A 17,293-nucleotide genomic window follows, 5' to 3' on the forward strand; every position below is an offset into this window, starting at 1 on the left:
TTCAAAAAGTAAAATTTATGACTTTTTAAAACGCCGCTGTGTACACGGACGTAGAGAGAAGTACAGAGCGCCAATAAACCTTAAAGGCACTTCCTCTGCGTGCCGGCCCAATCACATAATATCTACGGCATACTTGGTCAACAGCCATACAGGTCACACTGAGGGTGGCTGTATAAACAACTTTAACACTGTTACAAATATGCGCCACACTGTGAACCCACACCAAACAAGAATGACAAACACATTTCAGGAGAACTTCCGCACCGTAACACAACATAAACACAACAGAACAAATACCCAGAAACCCTTGCAGCACTAACTCTTCCGGGACGCTACAATATACAACCCCCCGCTACCCCCTACCCCACCCCCCCACCCCCAACCCCGCCCACCTCAACCTCCTCATGCTCTCTCAGGGAGAGCATGCCCAAATTCCAAGCTGCTGTTTTGAGGCATGTTAAAAAAAATAATGCACTTTGTGACTTCAATAATAAATATGGCAGTGCCATGTTGGCATTTTTTTCCATAGCTAGAGTTGATTTATTTTGAAAAACCTTGTTACATTGATTAATGCATCCAGCGGGGCATCACAACAAAATTAGGCATAATAATGTGTTAATTCCACGACTGTATATATCGGTATCGGTTGATATCGGAATCGGTAATTAAGAGTTGGACAATATCGGAATATTGGATATGGGCAAAAAAGCCATTATCGGACATCTCTAGCTATTTGTATATTATATAAATAAACCACTCGCTGCCAAATTACTTATTGCCTGTGTCAAATTGGAGACTCTGGCGGGCCGCATTTGGCCCGCATGTCATAGTTTGCTTTATAACTTTTAGTTCAGTTAGGCTGCAACTACACTCTTCAACCTGAGTAGCTTTTACGGTAACAACCTGGCAGCTCAGTCACCAGAATTTTACCGTAAAATTTATAATGGTTTTTACACCGAATAACTGTAATTTGAAAATTGCTGTCACTGTTATTTTTACGGTAAAATTCTGGCAATCGAGCTTCCATTTATTATTTTTTTTTATGATAAATTATACGGCCGTTGTTCTCACAGTGGATTATTGTAAATGGAAAAACAGTACCACTTTTTTCACAGTAAAATTCTGAGCTGCCGGTTTTTTACATTAAAAACTACTGAGGGTTTTTAACAGTGTTCAACTAAATGTCTCTGACAGTAAAGTGGGCATTATTAATGGATCACTTGAGTTTTCCAGGTCAAGTTACTCCAAACTGATGGAGTTGAGGAGACCCCCTACTTATATATTTTTTTGTGTTTTAAATTAAACTTGTCCGAAAAGTGCCTTGTTAACCAGCGGTTTCCGAGATGGATGGTGAAGGCTTTTTTAAGCTACAAAATGCTAAATTTTTCCCATCCAAATACTTAAATATAAACTAACTGAGAATGGGCTCTTGGCCAATCACTTGGAGAAACTGACAGAAGCTTGTGATTGGCACAGTAGCGATAGGTCCTCATGTTTCTTTGTCTTGCTAAAGGTGTGCATTACTGACTGAAAGGTGTCTTCTTCTATTTATCTGTTCACTCCAGTGTGTTATAATACATTTAAATTATTAGAAAAATTGCGGGGACGAATATAAAAAATATTTTAAAAAGTCTAATCAACCCTGCATTGCCTCCGCGGACCTCCTTAGGCAGGGATATTCAACTAAATTGTATTGGGGGCCACATTTCCAGAAAGCTAAAGACCGGGGGGCCGGATTTCTCTCTTCACTATTATTCTTATTTTGTATATTCTGGATAACCAACAGTAGACATTTGATTTTGGTCAATATATTTTGTCAGCGTTACAAGAGTGCTCTGTTGTTTTTCAGGACCTTCTGCAAAAAAGCTAGACAAAGATCATCTATATGACAGCACTGTCGTGTTTTTAAGAACCTGCTGAAAAAATGTGAGTCTCTCACAAGTTTTTTTTAACTAAATTTGCGGGCCACCAGTTGAATAGCCTAAATGATAAAAAAGAGAGGACCTAAAAAGGAACCTTGAGGAACACCACTAGTATAACTAAATAAGTTAAACAAATGACTACTGACTCTGGCATTCCCCAAAATAATAATAGAAGTTTACAATTATTACAAAACTCAGCTACACGCATGCTGACAAAGACCAGAGCGTGGGAGCACATTACACCAGTTTTAAAGTCGCTGCATTGGCTCCCCGTCCGTTTCAGGGTAAATTTTAAAGTTCTATTATGAGTTTTTAAATGTCTTCTTGGCCTTGCGCCTTATCTATCTGACCTGCTTTTACCGTATCAACCCTCGCGGATCCTGAAATCTTCTGGCACTGGCCTTTTAGCTTTACCATAATACCAGAACAAAGACCCACGGTGAGGCAGATTTTAGCCACTATGGCCGCCACCCGTGGAACAGTCTGCCAGAGAGCCTCAGGACTGCAGAGAGCATTGATTAAAAAAAAAAAGCTGAATATACAGTACACCTTTTTAATCAGGCTTTTTACTGATCATCTATTTTTTTTTTTTTACTTTTTTTAATATTTCTACTATTATTCTCTCAATCTTGTTTTCATTTACTTATCAATGTAATATTTATAATATTTATATTAAACCCTATACATATATGTTATCATCTATTATACCATGTACTATACTATGTATAGAGGGACAAGCGTTAGTAAATGGATGGATGGATGGATATACATATACATATACATATATATATATATACATATATATATATATATATATATATATTTATTTATTTTTATTTTTTAAATTATGATAATTTTAATTATTTTCCAGTGTGGACGCCTCAAAGGTGGCGTTTTTACTCAAATCGTCAGTGCCATGCCATGTTTTGTTTTTGCTTGTTATTGTCAATAGTGCTGTGTGTGTGTGTGTGTGTGTGTGTGTGTGTGTGTGTGTGTGTGTGTGTGTGTGTGTGTGTGTGTGTGTGTGTGTGTGTGAATGCCTGCGTGTATGTTTTCTTCTCTTCTTCTATTAATATTTTTTTGTTTGTTTTGTTTTGTACATCACTTTGTTTTTTCTACTCCCCTGTGCATTAAACGTGCTATAAAAATGAAGTTTGATTTGATATGAAGTAAACAAGCTACAGCGACACCTTAGTTACATAAATCACATTTTGGAAAAATGTGTAACTGCCAAAATGGACATAAAGGGGTGCCTTGACTAACGTATCAGTTATGTAAATCACATGTTCTATGATTGCTAGTAAGGATCTGCCAATGTGTTTACAGTGGTCCAAGTTCCTCTATACAAGAGGAGCACTATAGTGTTTTAGAAATTTGTTGCAAAAATGTCTACCGAGTTGAGTTTTGAACTAAACCCGGGCTGGATTTGGCCCCCGGGCCACAAGTTGAATATCCCTTCTCTACGGTCCCAAACCCCATGTTGAAGACCTCTGTCTTAAAAGTACACACTGTAAACCAGACCTGGGCAAATTAAGGCCCGGGGGCCACATGCGGCCCGTTAAGCTTTTCAATCTGGCCCGCCGGACATTCCCAAATTATTTTTTTAGATCTTTAAGATGGAAAGTGTAGCTGCCATTATGATGTGCAGTCATGTTTTCTAATGACCGTAAGCCTTGAACTATACAAAGTATTTCAATGGTTGGAATCTGCGCTTATGGATGATATACTAGTTACTATGGTAATCTAATTAGTTACTATGGTCATATAATTAGTGACTATGGTCATATAATTAGTTATTATGGTAATCTACGTCACAGCAGCTCAGACGAGGCACCAAGCAGTGTGGGCGGGAAGCGTTTCCACAGACGCGGAAGGGGCTTTGCACAACAAAGTTCTAAAGCTTAGTGATATATCATTTTGTAGGTGAGTTTATTTTGTACCCTTCGCGTTCATATTTCACTGTTTGTTGCATTTTTGTTGCGTTTCACTTGATTGTAAAATATGTCGATCGAAAGGGGGTGTGACATTCATATTTTGTCAATATTCAGTGTTTTATCGTTCATAGAAAAATTTAAAATTCCATTACGTTTTTTAAGGCGGTCTGTCATAACGTTTTTAGCATTCAATCAGACATTATTGTGAAGTTTTGTATTAGTGTCCCTAAAAATAGATATACCGGTCCCCAGACACATTCTTTTCTCTAAATCTGGCCCCCAAGTCAAAATAATTGCCCAGGCCTGCTGTACACGCACCTCATTGAGTTTATATGTGTTTAATGAATAAAAGCACGCACAATATGAAACAGCCATAAGAACAGTAATTACATTCTGTAAACGAAAAACGTTTTTTTGGCCTTTGGGTCGACACAACGGATCAACCTTATTATGATTTGTTTGGCTACATACTTATGACAGATCCCCTTCTTGACACGACCCTCCCATTTACACATATGTATTCTAGATCCATTATCCAACGGCTGGGAATTGAACTCACACTGTCTGCACCAAAGGTGTGACCCATTACACTACCAGATAATTAGCTGACAATGATATAAAATGGGGGAAAAATACAAGCCAGCAAGAAATTCAATGATTTTCAGTTGTTGTGACACTGACTAACCTGAGTTCAGGATGCTGTATCCTTGCCCCTGTTCAGGCAGCTTGAAGCCATCTTTGCTCCAGTGGATTGTGGGCTCCGGCACGCCAGATGCACTACAGGCAATGACCACTGGGGACAACCTTGTGATAACCAGCTCTGTTGGTTCATCAGCTATTGATGGCGGAACTAGGACGACAGGCCGCAGTCGTTAAACAGCCAAATTAAAATGAGTCTTGTACTTATGACACATAATGTTATGTAATGTATGTTGTGTAACATAAATGTGATGTAATAGAAATGATGATGCCTCTCACCCTGGACAGTGAGGTTGATGGCTCTAGAACCTTCTCCTGCCTCGTTGGAGACAACACACTCATACAAAGCTGTGTCCTCCACTGTGGGTGCGATCACTACCAGGGAACCAGATGAAAGTAATCTGCAATGAATAAAACCAGCTAAAGTTAGTATTTGTCAGTAATAGTATTACGTTACATTACAGATAATTAGCCAGGCTGTAAGGTTATGATTTAATCCTACTAAATAAAGTGAAATAGTGGGATTAGGAGATATTGGATAAAGAAACAGAAAAAGGAGAAAACCTGAATCAACCTGTACATATTCTGGTTTTGGTCAGTGTTGATGGCCCGACCGTTCTTCATCCAGCTCACAGATGGCCTGGGTATGCCACTGGCCTCACAGCCCAGGGTGGTCTGAACATTGACTGTCACCGTCACGTTGGTACGGCCATCAACGATAGAGGGAGGCACTGCAAGATACACATACAAACACATTTTTGAGTTATGGACACAGTTGAAATGCTGTCAAACGATTGCAAAATGTTTTGAATCAAAGTAATCACATGTTTGCATTTTGATTCATCACAATTAATGAACTTATTTGCTGGCAAAGTTTAAATCAACCTTCAAAACAACCCCAATATTTTGACACATATGCAATGTTATTGTCAGAAAGTCATATGGGAAACGTTTTTAAGTGTGTTACTTGAATGCATGACATCTATTTGATGGGAGCACACCAGTTAGAGTCTCCTCACTCATCTTTGCATTGACCTAATCACTGACCTTATAGCAACCGGCTCTGTTTTTTGGGTATATCCACGGTAAAAGTAAAGGAGAATGTACGGTCAAAATAATTAATCTTAGAATATAGATTAATCTGTGTTGATAACTAATTATTGCGATAATGTTTTGTGATTAATCGCACAAAATAAGCGCCTAACAGCCCTAACTACAACAATGTCACTGTCAGTATCCACAGTTCGTCGCTACATCTGTAAGTGCAAGTTAAAACTCTACTATGAAAAGCGAAAGCCATTTATCAACAACACCCAGAAACGCCGCCGGCTTCGCTTGGCCCGAGCTCACCTAAGATAGACTGATGCAAAGTGTAAAAGTGTTCTGTGGTCTGACAAGTCCACATTTCAAATTGTTTTTGGAAACTGTGGATGCCACAGAGGAAGAGAATCATCCGGACTGTAATAGGCGCAAAGTTGAAAAGCCAGCATCTGTGATGGTATGGGGGGTGTATTAGTGCCCAAGGCCTGGGTAACTTACACATCTGTGAAGGCACCATTAATGCTGAAAGGTACATACAGGTTTTGGAGCAACATATGTTGCCAGGCAAGCAATATTATCATGGACGCCCCTGCTTATTTCAGCAAGACAATGCCAAGCCACGTGTTACAACAGTGTGGCTTCATAGTAAAAGAGTGCGAGTACTAGACTGGTCTGCCTGTAGTCCAGACCTGTTTCCCAGTGAAAATGTGTGGCGCAATATGAAGCCTAAACTACGACAACGGAGACCCCGGACTGTTGAACAACTTAAGCTGTACATCAAGCAAGAATGGGAAAGAATTCCCCCTGAAAAGCTTAAAAAAATTGGTCTCCCCAGTTCTCAAACGTTTACAGAGTGTTGTTAAAAGGAAAGGCCATGTAACACAGTGGTAAAAATGCCCCTGTGCCAACTTTTTTGCAATACGTTGCTGCTATTAAATTCTAAGTTAATGATTATTTGCAAAAAAAATATAAAGTTTCTCAGTTCGAACATTAAATCTCTTGTCTTTGCAGTCTATTCAATTGAATATAAGTTGAAGAGGACTTGCAAATCATTGTATTCTGTTTGTATTTACGATTTACACAACGTGCCAACTTCGCTGGTTTTAGGTTTTGTGTAACCCACCATATACTTGAAGATCTACTCTCTTGCGTTGTGTCCCGGCGGGGTTTGTTGCCATACACAAGTAGCGGCCGGTGTCGGTCACCTGCGCAGAGTGGATGTGTAACGAGCCATCTTCCATAAATGTGTACCTACATTTAGAGACAAAAAAAAGCATTTTTTGTCGAGGTGTAAACAACAGACATTATCACTCAGCAAAGTAGACAATACCTGGGGTTATTTCCCGCCAATATGGCTCCATGTTTCCTCCAAGTGACGCGAGGTGCCGGTACACCGCTTACAGTACACTCCAGTACAGCTGACTTGTTGATATGCACTGACACTGTCTGAGGGCCAGATTTAATTGTTGGGGCCACTGAAGGGACATGTTTTATTAAGTCATGTCTACTTTTCCGATGGATGTTTTACTGTAAAAATATACTTTTACCATTGACAGTCAGGTTGAACTGTCGCGTGGTCTTGCCAGCGATGTTACTGGCCACGCAGGTGTACTGAGCCCTATCATTAAGCACCGCCATGTTGACCTGTAAGTAGCGACCCTCTGAGAGAACACGCACACGTGCAGACACCTACACAGCACGCATGTCATTAATGCACAGGGGAAAATGCCTCTTATAAAAATAAATGTGCCCAATTTTTAACCTGCAGGGGTTGCCCATCTTTGAGCCAGATCAGAGTCGGAGGTGGAACAGCGTCCGACTTGCACTCCAGAGTCACCTGTCTGTTCTGCAACACCGACATGTCCTGGGGAATACTCTCCCCTGCAATGTTGGGAGGAACTGATACAAAAATACAGCAAAAAAGCACACTGATTTACATCTCCATCTAAGTGTGAAGGTGGAAAGTTATAAATGTTAAAAATGAAAACTCTTACCATGCACGCGCACTAAAAACTCTTTGTCATCATCGCCCGCTGGGCTGCTGGCTAAGCAGCTGTATCTGCCAGTGTCCTCCAACTGAATCAAAATGGAAAATATGGCATTGAAATGTGCATTGTAACTAGAGCTGTCAAACAATTACACTTGTTAATCAGATTAATCATAGGCTCACTGTGGATTGATTTAGATTAATCATGATTGCGTATCATTTTTTAAATGAATTGTGCTTTGTTTTGCTTTAGTAAATATACGCCAAAAAAAAAAGGGAACATATACTGTATGTGCTAATCGTGGTCATGATAGCTTGTAAACATTATCATGTTCAAAATAACAAAAAGTATGTTAAATCAAACAAAAAAATGTTGCTGTTACTGCTTTTGTGCTATTAATGTGGTATTTTTCTGTGTTTCTGTAAGAAGAAAACTTCTTCCTGCAGAGTGAGCATCATACTTTACATCGGTTGACTCTTCCATCATGCTTTTTGGACTCAAATGTCTCATTGAGAGGACTAACTATGGCAGGGGTGTCAAACTCATTTTAGATCGGGGGCCACATGGAGAAAAATCTACTCCCAAGTGGGCCGGACTGGTAAAATCACGGCACGATAACTTAAAAAGAAAGACAACTTCAGATTCTTTTCTTTGTTTAAAAATAAAACTGGCACATTCTGAAATTGTACGAATCATACTGTTAGGTTTTTTTTACACTTAAATGTTGCGGTTAATAGTATTTTATCTATATTTGTCGTTATTTATATTTTCTGAATAAATTATGTGATAATTTTCATCAGTCAATCATTGGTGTTAATTTTCAATCCATCAAGATAAAAAAAATATATCAAAATCAAATTACAGGATGTTATTTATGTAGTTTGATCATTTTCCTCAACTGATGTACTAACACCATGTGGTTTATTTTGCACATATGTAGCATCAGCTACAAAGATACAAAGAATTGCTACTGTGACATCCAGTGGACACATTTATTACAGCAGTCTCTTTCATTCAAAAATTTCAGGTTAATTTTTATCTTAGCAAACTCATCCTACGGGCCGGATAAAACCTTGTACGTTTGACACCCCTGAACTATGGTGTCAAAAGAGTGCCTCTCTCACATTGACTTTTTGTGTGCTCCCGTGGATTCATTGTACACTTGTGCAGCCTCTCTGTGTGTACTCGCCGCCTTTTTGCTTGTGCGCGGATCCTGTTTGCGTTCACAATGTATTTCTCTATACGAGCGCGCTCCGTCCTTTTGGCTCTGATCAGCAGATGGCGTTTAAAACATACTTGCCAACCCTCCCGTATTTCCCGGGAGACTCCCGAATTTCAGTGCCTCTCCTGAAAACAACCATTCTCCCGAATTTCTCCCGATTTCCAGCCCGACTTAAGGCACGCCCCCTCCAGTGAGGACAGCCTGTCGTCACATCCGCTTTTCCTTCATATAAACAGCGTGCCGGCCCAGTCACGTTATAACATCTACGGCTTTTTGGAGAGTGTACAACTGCACACACAACAAGAAGGAGACGAAGAAGAGGCAGTCATGGCGACGACGAGTGACAGAGAATAGAACGAGAATGGACAATTAAACCCTAAACTCACTCCTTTCCTGCAAATTAAATTTCACAGATGCTGCCCATATCTATGCTCCTTCAAAGGCTGTGCTACTGACTGCAAAGCATTGCACTTTCAAATACAGCAATGAGTAGAGGAGTGTTATGTGTGTGTATATGTGTAAATAAATGAACACTGAAATTCAAGTATTTCTTTTATTTATATATATATATATATATATATATATATATATATATATATATATAGCTAGACTTCACTGAAAGTCAAGTATTTATTTTATTTGTATATATATATAAAAACCCCGTTTCCATATGAGTTGGGAAATTGTCTTAGATGTAAATATAAACGGAATACAATGATTTGCAAATGATTTTCAACCCATATTTAGTTGAATATGCTACAAAGACAACATATTTGATGTTCAAACTGATAAACATTTTTTTTTTGCAAATAATCATTAACTTTAGAATTTGATGCCAGCAACACGTGACAAAGAAGTTGGGAAAGGTGGCAATAAATACTGATAAAGTTGAGTAATGCTCATCAAACACTTATTTGGAACATCCCACAGGTGAACAGGCAAATTGGGAACAGGTGGGTGCCATGATTGGGTATAAAAACAGATTCCATGAAATGCTCAGTCATTCACAAACAAGGATGGGGCGAGGGTCACCACTTTGTCAACAAATGCGTGAGCAAATTGTTGAACAGTTTAAGAAAAACCTTTCTCAACCAGCTATTGCAAGGAATTTAGGGATTTCACCATCTACGGTCCGTAATATCATCAAAGGGTTCAGAGAATCTGGAGAAATCACTGCACGTAAGCAGCTAAGCCCGTGACCTTCGATCCCTCAGGCTGTACTGCATCAACAAGCGACATCAGTGTGTAAAGGATATCACCACATGGGCTCTAGAACACTTCAGAAACCCACTGTCAGTAACTACAGTTGGTCGCTACATCTGTAAGTGCAAGTTAAAACTCTCCTATGCAAGGCGAAAACCGTTTATCAACAACACCCAGAAATGCCGTCGGCTTCGCTGGGCCTGAGCTCATCGAAGATGGACTGATACAAAGTGGAAAAGTGTTCTGTGGTCTGACGAGTCCACATTTCAAATTGTTTTTGGAAACTGTGAACGTCGTGTCCTCCGGACCAAAGAGGAAAAGAACCATCCGGATTGTTATAGGCGTAAAGTTGAAAAGCCAGCATGTGTGATGGTATGGGGGTGTATTAGTGCCCAAGACATGGGTAACTTACACATCTGTGAAGGCGCCATTAATGCTGAAAGGTACCTACAGGTTTCGGAGCAACATATGTTGCCACCATGGATGCCCCTGCTTATTTCAGCAAGACAATGCTAAGCCACGTGTAACATCAACGTGGCTTCATAGTAAAAGAGTGCAGGTACTAGACTGGCTTGCCTGTAGTCCAGACTTGTCTCCCATTGAAAATGTGTGGCGCATTATGAAGCCTAAAATACCACAACGGAGACCCCCGGACTGTTGAACAACTTAAGCTGTACATCAAGCAAGAATGGGAAAGAATTCCACCTGAGAAGCTTAAAAAATGTGTCTCCTCAGTTCCCAAACGTTTACTGAGTGTTGTTAAAAGGAAAGGCCATGTAACACAGTGGTGAACATGCCCTTTCCCAACCACTTTGGCACGTGTTGCAGCCATGAAATTCTAAGTTAATTATTATTTGCAAAAAAAAAATAAAGTTTATGAGTTTGAACATCAAATATCTTGTCTTTGTAGTGCATTCAATTGAATATGGGTTGAAAAGGATTTGCAAATCATTGGATTCCGTTTATATTTACATCTAACACAATTTCCCAATTCATGTGGAAACGGGGTTTGTATATATAAGAAATACTTGAATTTCAGTGAATTCTAGCTATAAATGTACTCCTCCCCCCTTAATCCCACCCCCCGGCCCCGCCCACCCACTTAACCCCCCCCAAATCTCCTGAATTCGGAGGTCTCAAGGTTGGCAAGTATGGTTTAAAGTGACCAATCAGAAATGAAGGGAGTTGCAAAGGCCATGTATTCAATGTTCGGTGCGAAGTTCCAAAAGGGTGGAATGCCGAGCAGAGTCCGCACAAGCGTAAAATTAGTTCATAGGCGTGCAAGATGTGTGCATGCAGAGTGTGGTTTTTATGCCCAGAGATGTTGGCACTGTTTTGATGCCACAGTCAATGTACTGTTTAGCATCTTCCATGTTGTTTGCTTTTGCTGTCACTACAGGATCAAATCAAATCAAATCAAATCAACTATCAACTGTCCAACGCTAGCACAACTTGGACAAACTGCATTGCCAAAGACGTTTCAGGGATTCTGAGGTATTATGCGCTTCAGATGGGTTAATCATGTTAATTGGATGGGATTAATCCGCTTTGATGTGTTAATTTTGACATCCCTAATAATAACATACTCAGTGATTATGAACTTAAAGAATGATGGCTTTCAAGACCTGTGCAGAGGTCACACGGAGAACTTCTCCTCCTTGTAGAAGTCGCAGGTGGTCTGTCTGTGGGAGAGGACGTCCGTCCTTCAGCCATGTCAAGGATGGCGGAGGGACACCCGAGGCTTCACATTGAAGCTCCAGTACATTATTAACCACCACAGAAACTTCTGCTGGTACACCAGAGGCCTTGATTTGCGGAGGGTCTGAAAATAAAAGTAAAGACCACATCACCACCACCAGTGTAACCTTGAGAAGGCAATTTCTACCTACCAAGCACTTTTAAATGAAAGTGACGGCTTGCTTGCCCTGCAGTGTTGCTCGCAATACAGGTGTAGTGTCCCGTGTCACTGACTTCAGCCTTGAGGATCCGCACGGTACTGTTATGGTTGAGTAATTTCAAATTGGTGTCAAAAGATAAGGGCTCCCCGTCTTTGAGCCAGGCGACAGACGGGGTTGGGTTTCCATCAGATAAACAGAGCAGAGAAGCCAAGTTTCCTCTGACAACAGTCACGTCGTCTGTGCTTCCCACTCCATCCAGAACAGGAGGGACTGACAGGGAAGAATAATACAGTGATGACTTTTTAAAAGAATCCACCAGAAGTCGATAAAAAAGTTTCTATATGTCAGACTTACCATGCACCTGCAGGTTATAATGTCTGTTGTCAACTCCTGCTCTGTTGGACGCCACGCAGGTGTAGGTTCCGCCATCTGATAGTTGGGTACGGGCAATCCTGGTTGATATATCACAGTACGTCCAAAATGTAAATATCTGAATGAAGCTATTGCTCATTCGTAGGATGGGTACAAAATTTGGTCCTGGTATTCTGTCGATACCACCGAGTACCAATCTACGTAAACTCAAACGGTACCATTCTTCGATATGTTAGTTGCACGTGCCGTCACGGCACCAGCTCAAGCATTTGGTAGGCAGGGCAATTCATAGCGAATTTAGCCGGACTCCCTCTAGGTCAGTGGTTCTTAACGTGGGTTCGATCAAACCCTAGGGGTTTGGTGAGTCGGCCTCAGGGGTTCAGTGGAGCCTCCGCCGTCAAGCCACACCCGACTCATCGTGTAATAAAAACTTCTCCCTATCGGCGTATTATGGATACCCCCAAACAATGTTGCCTCTAATTTTCCATCTGATTTGTAGGTGTGTAATTTGTTGTGAGTTCATGGACTGTGTAGGTTTTGTTCTTTGAACAAGGTGATGTTCATGCACGGTTCATTTTGTGCACCAGTAAAAAAATATAGAACTTTGTCTTGAATTTGAAAAAAAAAAAAACTTTATTTTTTTTACTAAAGAAGGGTTCGGTGAATGCGCATATTAAACTGGTGGGGTTCGGTACCTCCAACAAGGCTAAGAACTAGAGATGTCCGATAATATCGGCCTGCTGACATTATCGGCCGATAAATGCGTAAAAATGTAATATCGGAAATTATCGGTATCGTTTTTTTATTATCGGTATAGTTTTTTTTTTTTAAATTTATTTTATTTTTTTATTAAATCAACATAAAAAACACAAGATACACTTACAATTAGTGCACCAACCCAAAAAACCTCCCTCCCCCATTTACACTCATTCACACAAAAGAGTTGTTTCTTTCTGTTATTAATATTCTGGTTCCTACATTATATATCAATATATATCAATACAGTCTGCAAAGGATACAGTCCGTAAGCACACATGATTGTGCGTGCTGCTGGTCCACTAATAGTACTAACCTTTAACAGTTAATTGTACTAATTTTCATTAATTACTAGTTTCTATGTAACTGTTTTTATATTGTTTTACTTTCTTTTTTATTCAAGAAAATGTTTTTAATTTATTTATCTTATTTTATTAATTTTTTTAAAAAGTACCTTATCTTCACCATACCTGGTTGTCCAAATTAGGCATAATAATGTGTTAATTCCACGACTGCATATATCGGTTGATATCGGTATCGGTAATTAAAGAGTTGGACAATATCGGAATATCGGATATCGGCAAAAAGCCATTATTGGACATCCCTATTAAGAACCACTGCTCATAGTGCGGCAATTTTCATTTCCACCTTTTAAAATGCACTAGCTCGATTCTAATTTACAATGGATTAGCTATATACGTGCTACTGATTAGCATAGTCAATTATACAGTGGGAGTTCAACACCTCCAAATTTGCTAATCAAAACTACAACTAAGATGCACATTACAATTAAGCAGCTTGTGTGTAATAAGTACAGTGGTACCTCGACTTAGGAGTGCTAATTGCTATGCTTTAAGTTGCAAGCCAAAATTTTAGATACAAGCATCCCCGCCTTTAGTTGGCTTAACAAATGCCACAGTTGTTTTTCAACCATTGGAAGGAAGAAAGTTTGTGTGAAGGACAGTGCAAAGAAGAAGAAGAAGTGGATGATCTTCATTGAATTGAAGAACAAAATCATCCAATGCATACCCGAGAGTGTAGTCAACTTGACGAAACACTGCTATTCTGCACCATACCAGCAGGAAGAAACTAATACCAGCCAGGGACATAAAAATAATATCTAAAAGGCTCACATTTATCCATGAAAATATGAAGAAGTTGCTGATGGTGTGTTTGACAGAGAAGCAGCTCAAAGGAGATACCATAGAAGTCCACTCTCCAAGGTAAATACTATGCATTGTTGTTACATTACTTCATAAACTACTGTAGTTGTTTGCAGTACATTCTATATTGTATTGTTTTATACAATATTTCTTATAAATATGTTTGTTTTTCTTTTTAAAAGGCATGTTACGAGTAAAAAATTAGCTATTTTGGGGGCCAAGCACCGGTTGAAGTGATTTTGATAGGCAACGTTCATTTGGGATATTTATGGGTCTTAAAGGGGAACTGCACTTTTTTGGGAAGTTTCGTTCACAATCATTATTAGAGACAAGAACACTCATTTTTTTTATACGATTTTCAAGATGATAAAAAAAAAAACGCTTGGAAGATGCGGCTAATGGAAGTCACTGTTGTAGCCTTTAAAGCCCTCTAAAATAACTTCAAAACCCTCCATCAACATTTTAAATACACACCTCAAGTATATATATATTATGTAGTAAGTAACATTCATAGCACTATGTAATATGTACAATATTTACCGTATTTTGGTAATTTTAAGCATTGTCGAAACTGATTTCTTCGACACAGCGCCCTTCAGAGTTCCGGCAACAAATGTGTGTTCCAACTTCCGGAAACAAACGCAAGTGTGCTCTGATAATGGCAGACTTGGTAACAGGCAACAAAGATGACCATTTTTAGACAAATGAGGATTCACAATTTTATCTTTTTGAAGCTGAATATACAGAGGATGAACTGCTGCTTCTAAAGGCAAGCACGAAGGAAGGGTGAAAAGTTGGAGCAGACGGAAGCCGAGAGAGAGAGGTTGGCGTGACTTTGGCGCTGTAAATGTGGAACTTGGAACCGTGCAACATTTTGACATAAATGGAGTTCTTACCCAAAATAAACCGGAAAAAAATGTGCCCGGCCACTGGACCAAATCAAGCGAGTCACTTTCATATTGATTCTGATACATGCAGCACGTCATGCGTGTAATTACAACTACATATGCTGTCGAGCTAGCTGTGTAAAAACAAAACATGAAATGTGGGCTAATACTTTACAGATACTGTAATATAGATACTATAGTACAGAGGTGTGGACTCGAGTCACATGACTTGGACTCGAGTCAGACTCGAGTCATGAATTTGATGACTTTAGACTCGACTTGACAAAATGTAAAGAGACTTGCAACTCGACTTAGACTTTAACATCAATGACTTGTGACTTCACTTGGACTTGAGCCTTTTGACTTGACATGACTTGACATGACTTGCTACTTTCCCCAAAATCCAACGCTTAAAAAGTTATTTGGGAGCGCTCCATATTTTTCATTTTCTTCGTCTGTGTCTCTAAGCGTGTTGTTCCTGTCAGCTGGTGTGCTGTCAGTACAACAGCCAATCAAATTAGATCTACGTTGTTTTCATCACGCAGCATTCATCCAATCAAATTGCAGTACAACCACCGAACAAGTTGTCAAACAACGCAACAATTATGCCAAAGTTGGTTTCGTTCGGGTATAAAAACTACGACTTGGTCAACAAAAAACTAATTGCCGTATGGAAATCACGCAGTTCGAATATTACAGACGGAGACGCAACAACGTTCAACATTTGAAGTTGCACAAAGAAGGGTAAGTTTTGAATGTAAGATAACGTTTATTGGCTAAGTTACGTGACTTGTATTTGCTGTGTAGTTAAATCAGTGAGGCTGCAAACTCACTGCTAACGTTATAACCATAGACATCTTATAAGTAGACGCAGCATGGAGCGCTACTGCCTACTGGCGCAGACGAGGCGCGGGGCCGCCATCTTGGAGTTGTGATCCGCTCCACTCAGTGCAATTCATTTGGCAGGAACAATGAACTGTCAGCGCATTTAATTCATTTTACCTCACTGAATACCACTGATTTTCACCCCCCTTTTTTGTCATACGTGTAGCTATGATAACAGACACATGTTTTGGCGTGTTTTAGTATTCATAGTTTGCTTAACAGTAATATAATATTCTTATATGCTATAAGTGACCAGACGTCCGAGATCAAAACTGGGATTATAATCCTAGAGAAGGGGAAAAAACGGTAAACTATTTTTAAGTTGAAGAAACAATATGATTAGGTTATATACACATGCGTATATCCTACATAAACAATGTATGAATACATTAGATATCTATATATCTTAGGGACCTATAGACTGTATCTCTGTTGCTGCAGCAGCAGAGAGTTTATTCTGTCTTGACACTTTGTATTGATATTTTCTATTACATTCTTCCCTTAAATGATAATATTTGCAGTGATTGTTTTATATGTATTATTTTATGTAAGTCGCTTTGGATAAAAGCGTCTGCCAAATATTTAAACATAAACACATATAAACACCTGAAAGTCTTCATATCAGCTAAAACCACCAATCTGTTTCACTGGATTCAGAATAAAACCAAATTCTGTTTTACCCAACAATGTTAGTATTTGAATATTGTTACTTGAAGACTTATTCCTGGTTACAATTATACTGTTAAGAAAGTATTGTCTTATGCTTTGCCTAAAATGAGAATGCATCATAATCAGTGGCGGCTGGTGAATTTTGTTTTAGGTGGGGCTGAAAGTTTGTAAACCAAACCCCTGTAGGGGCGTCATCCTCCCCCAGAAGATTTATTTGTGATTTTCACATACAAATATTGAAGATCTTTGATCCTTCTCAACTCTGTGGTAATATTATTTTCATAAGATACAACCAATAGTACGTTAATGTTAAATCTTACTTGTGAAAAGTAATCCCCTGATTCCTATTTTCAACAGTCCGCTCATTTGAGCAGGAAAACGCTGAACACCAGCCCGGCATCTTTGTTTTCTACCTGTCAACTGTCAGTTTAGGCTGCTCGCCGGCTCCTCATCACCACTTCAAGATGGCGGCCAAATTGCTCACGTCACAGCAACCTGCGTCTACTTATAAGATGTCTATGGTTACAACGTCATTGCAAACACGGCAATCTGTTGCGTCCACTGCAGTTTGCTACCTTATTCATACTTTTTGTCAAGTGATTTTTTTTTAAGCAGGGTTGCATGAGGTACCTACACATAACGTTACGTTAGACA

The 17,293-nt window shown here is 39.4% G+C and overlaps 1 protein-coding gene across 2 annotated transcripts in view; it reads right to left on the reverse strand.

The window, feature by feature from the left end:
• Positions 1-17,293, reverse strand: part of hmcn1 (hemicentin 1) — a 282,829-nt gene that overhangs the window by 62,679 nt on the left and 202,857 nt on the right. For both annotated transcript variants that reach the window (XM_061975788.2, XM_061975787.2), the window contains exons 67-77: positions 12,262-12,359; positions 11,899-12,177; positions 11,635-11,831; positions 7,591-7,672; positions 7,359-7,495; positions 7,144-7,285; positions 6,927-7,071; positions 6,720-6,847; positions 5,130-5,286; positions 4,835-4,956; positions 4,542-4,706 (exon numbers count right to left, since the gene is read on the reverse strand). In XM_061975788.2, coding sequence (XP_061831772.2) covers positions 4,542-4,706; positions 4,835-4,956; positions 5,130-5,286; positions 6,720-6,847; positions 6,927-7,071; positions 7,144-7,285; positions 7,359-7,495; positions 7,591-7,672; positions 11,635-11,831; positions 11,899-12,177; positions 12,262-12,359 — 1,652 coding nt within the window. The remainder of the gene's footprint in view (positions 1-4,541; positions 4,707-4,834; positions 4,957-5,129; positions 5,287-6,719; positions 6,848-6,926; positions 7,072-7,143; positions 7,286-7,358; positions 7,496-7,590; positions 7,673-11,634; positions 11,832-11,898; positions 12,178-12,261; positions 12,360-17,293) is intronic.

This window comes from Nerophis lumbriciformis, linkage group LG14 (genome assembly GCF_033978685.3).
Source record: "Nerophis lumbriciformis linkage group LG14, RoL_Nlum_v2.1, whole genome shotgun sequence".
Classification (NCBI taxonomy): Eukaryota; Metazoa; Chordata; class Actinopteri; order Syngnathiformes; family Syngnathidae; genus Nerophis; species Nerophis lumbriciformis.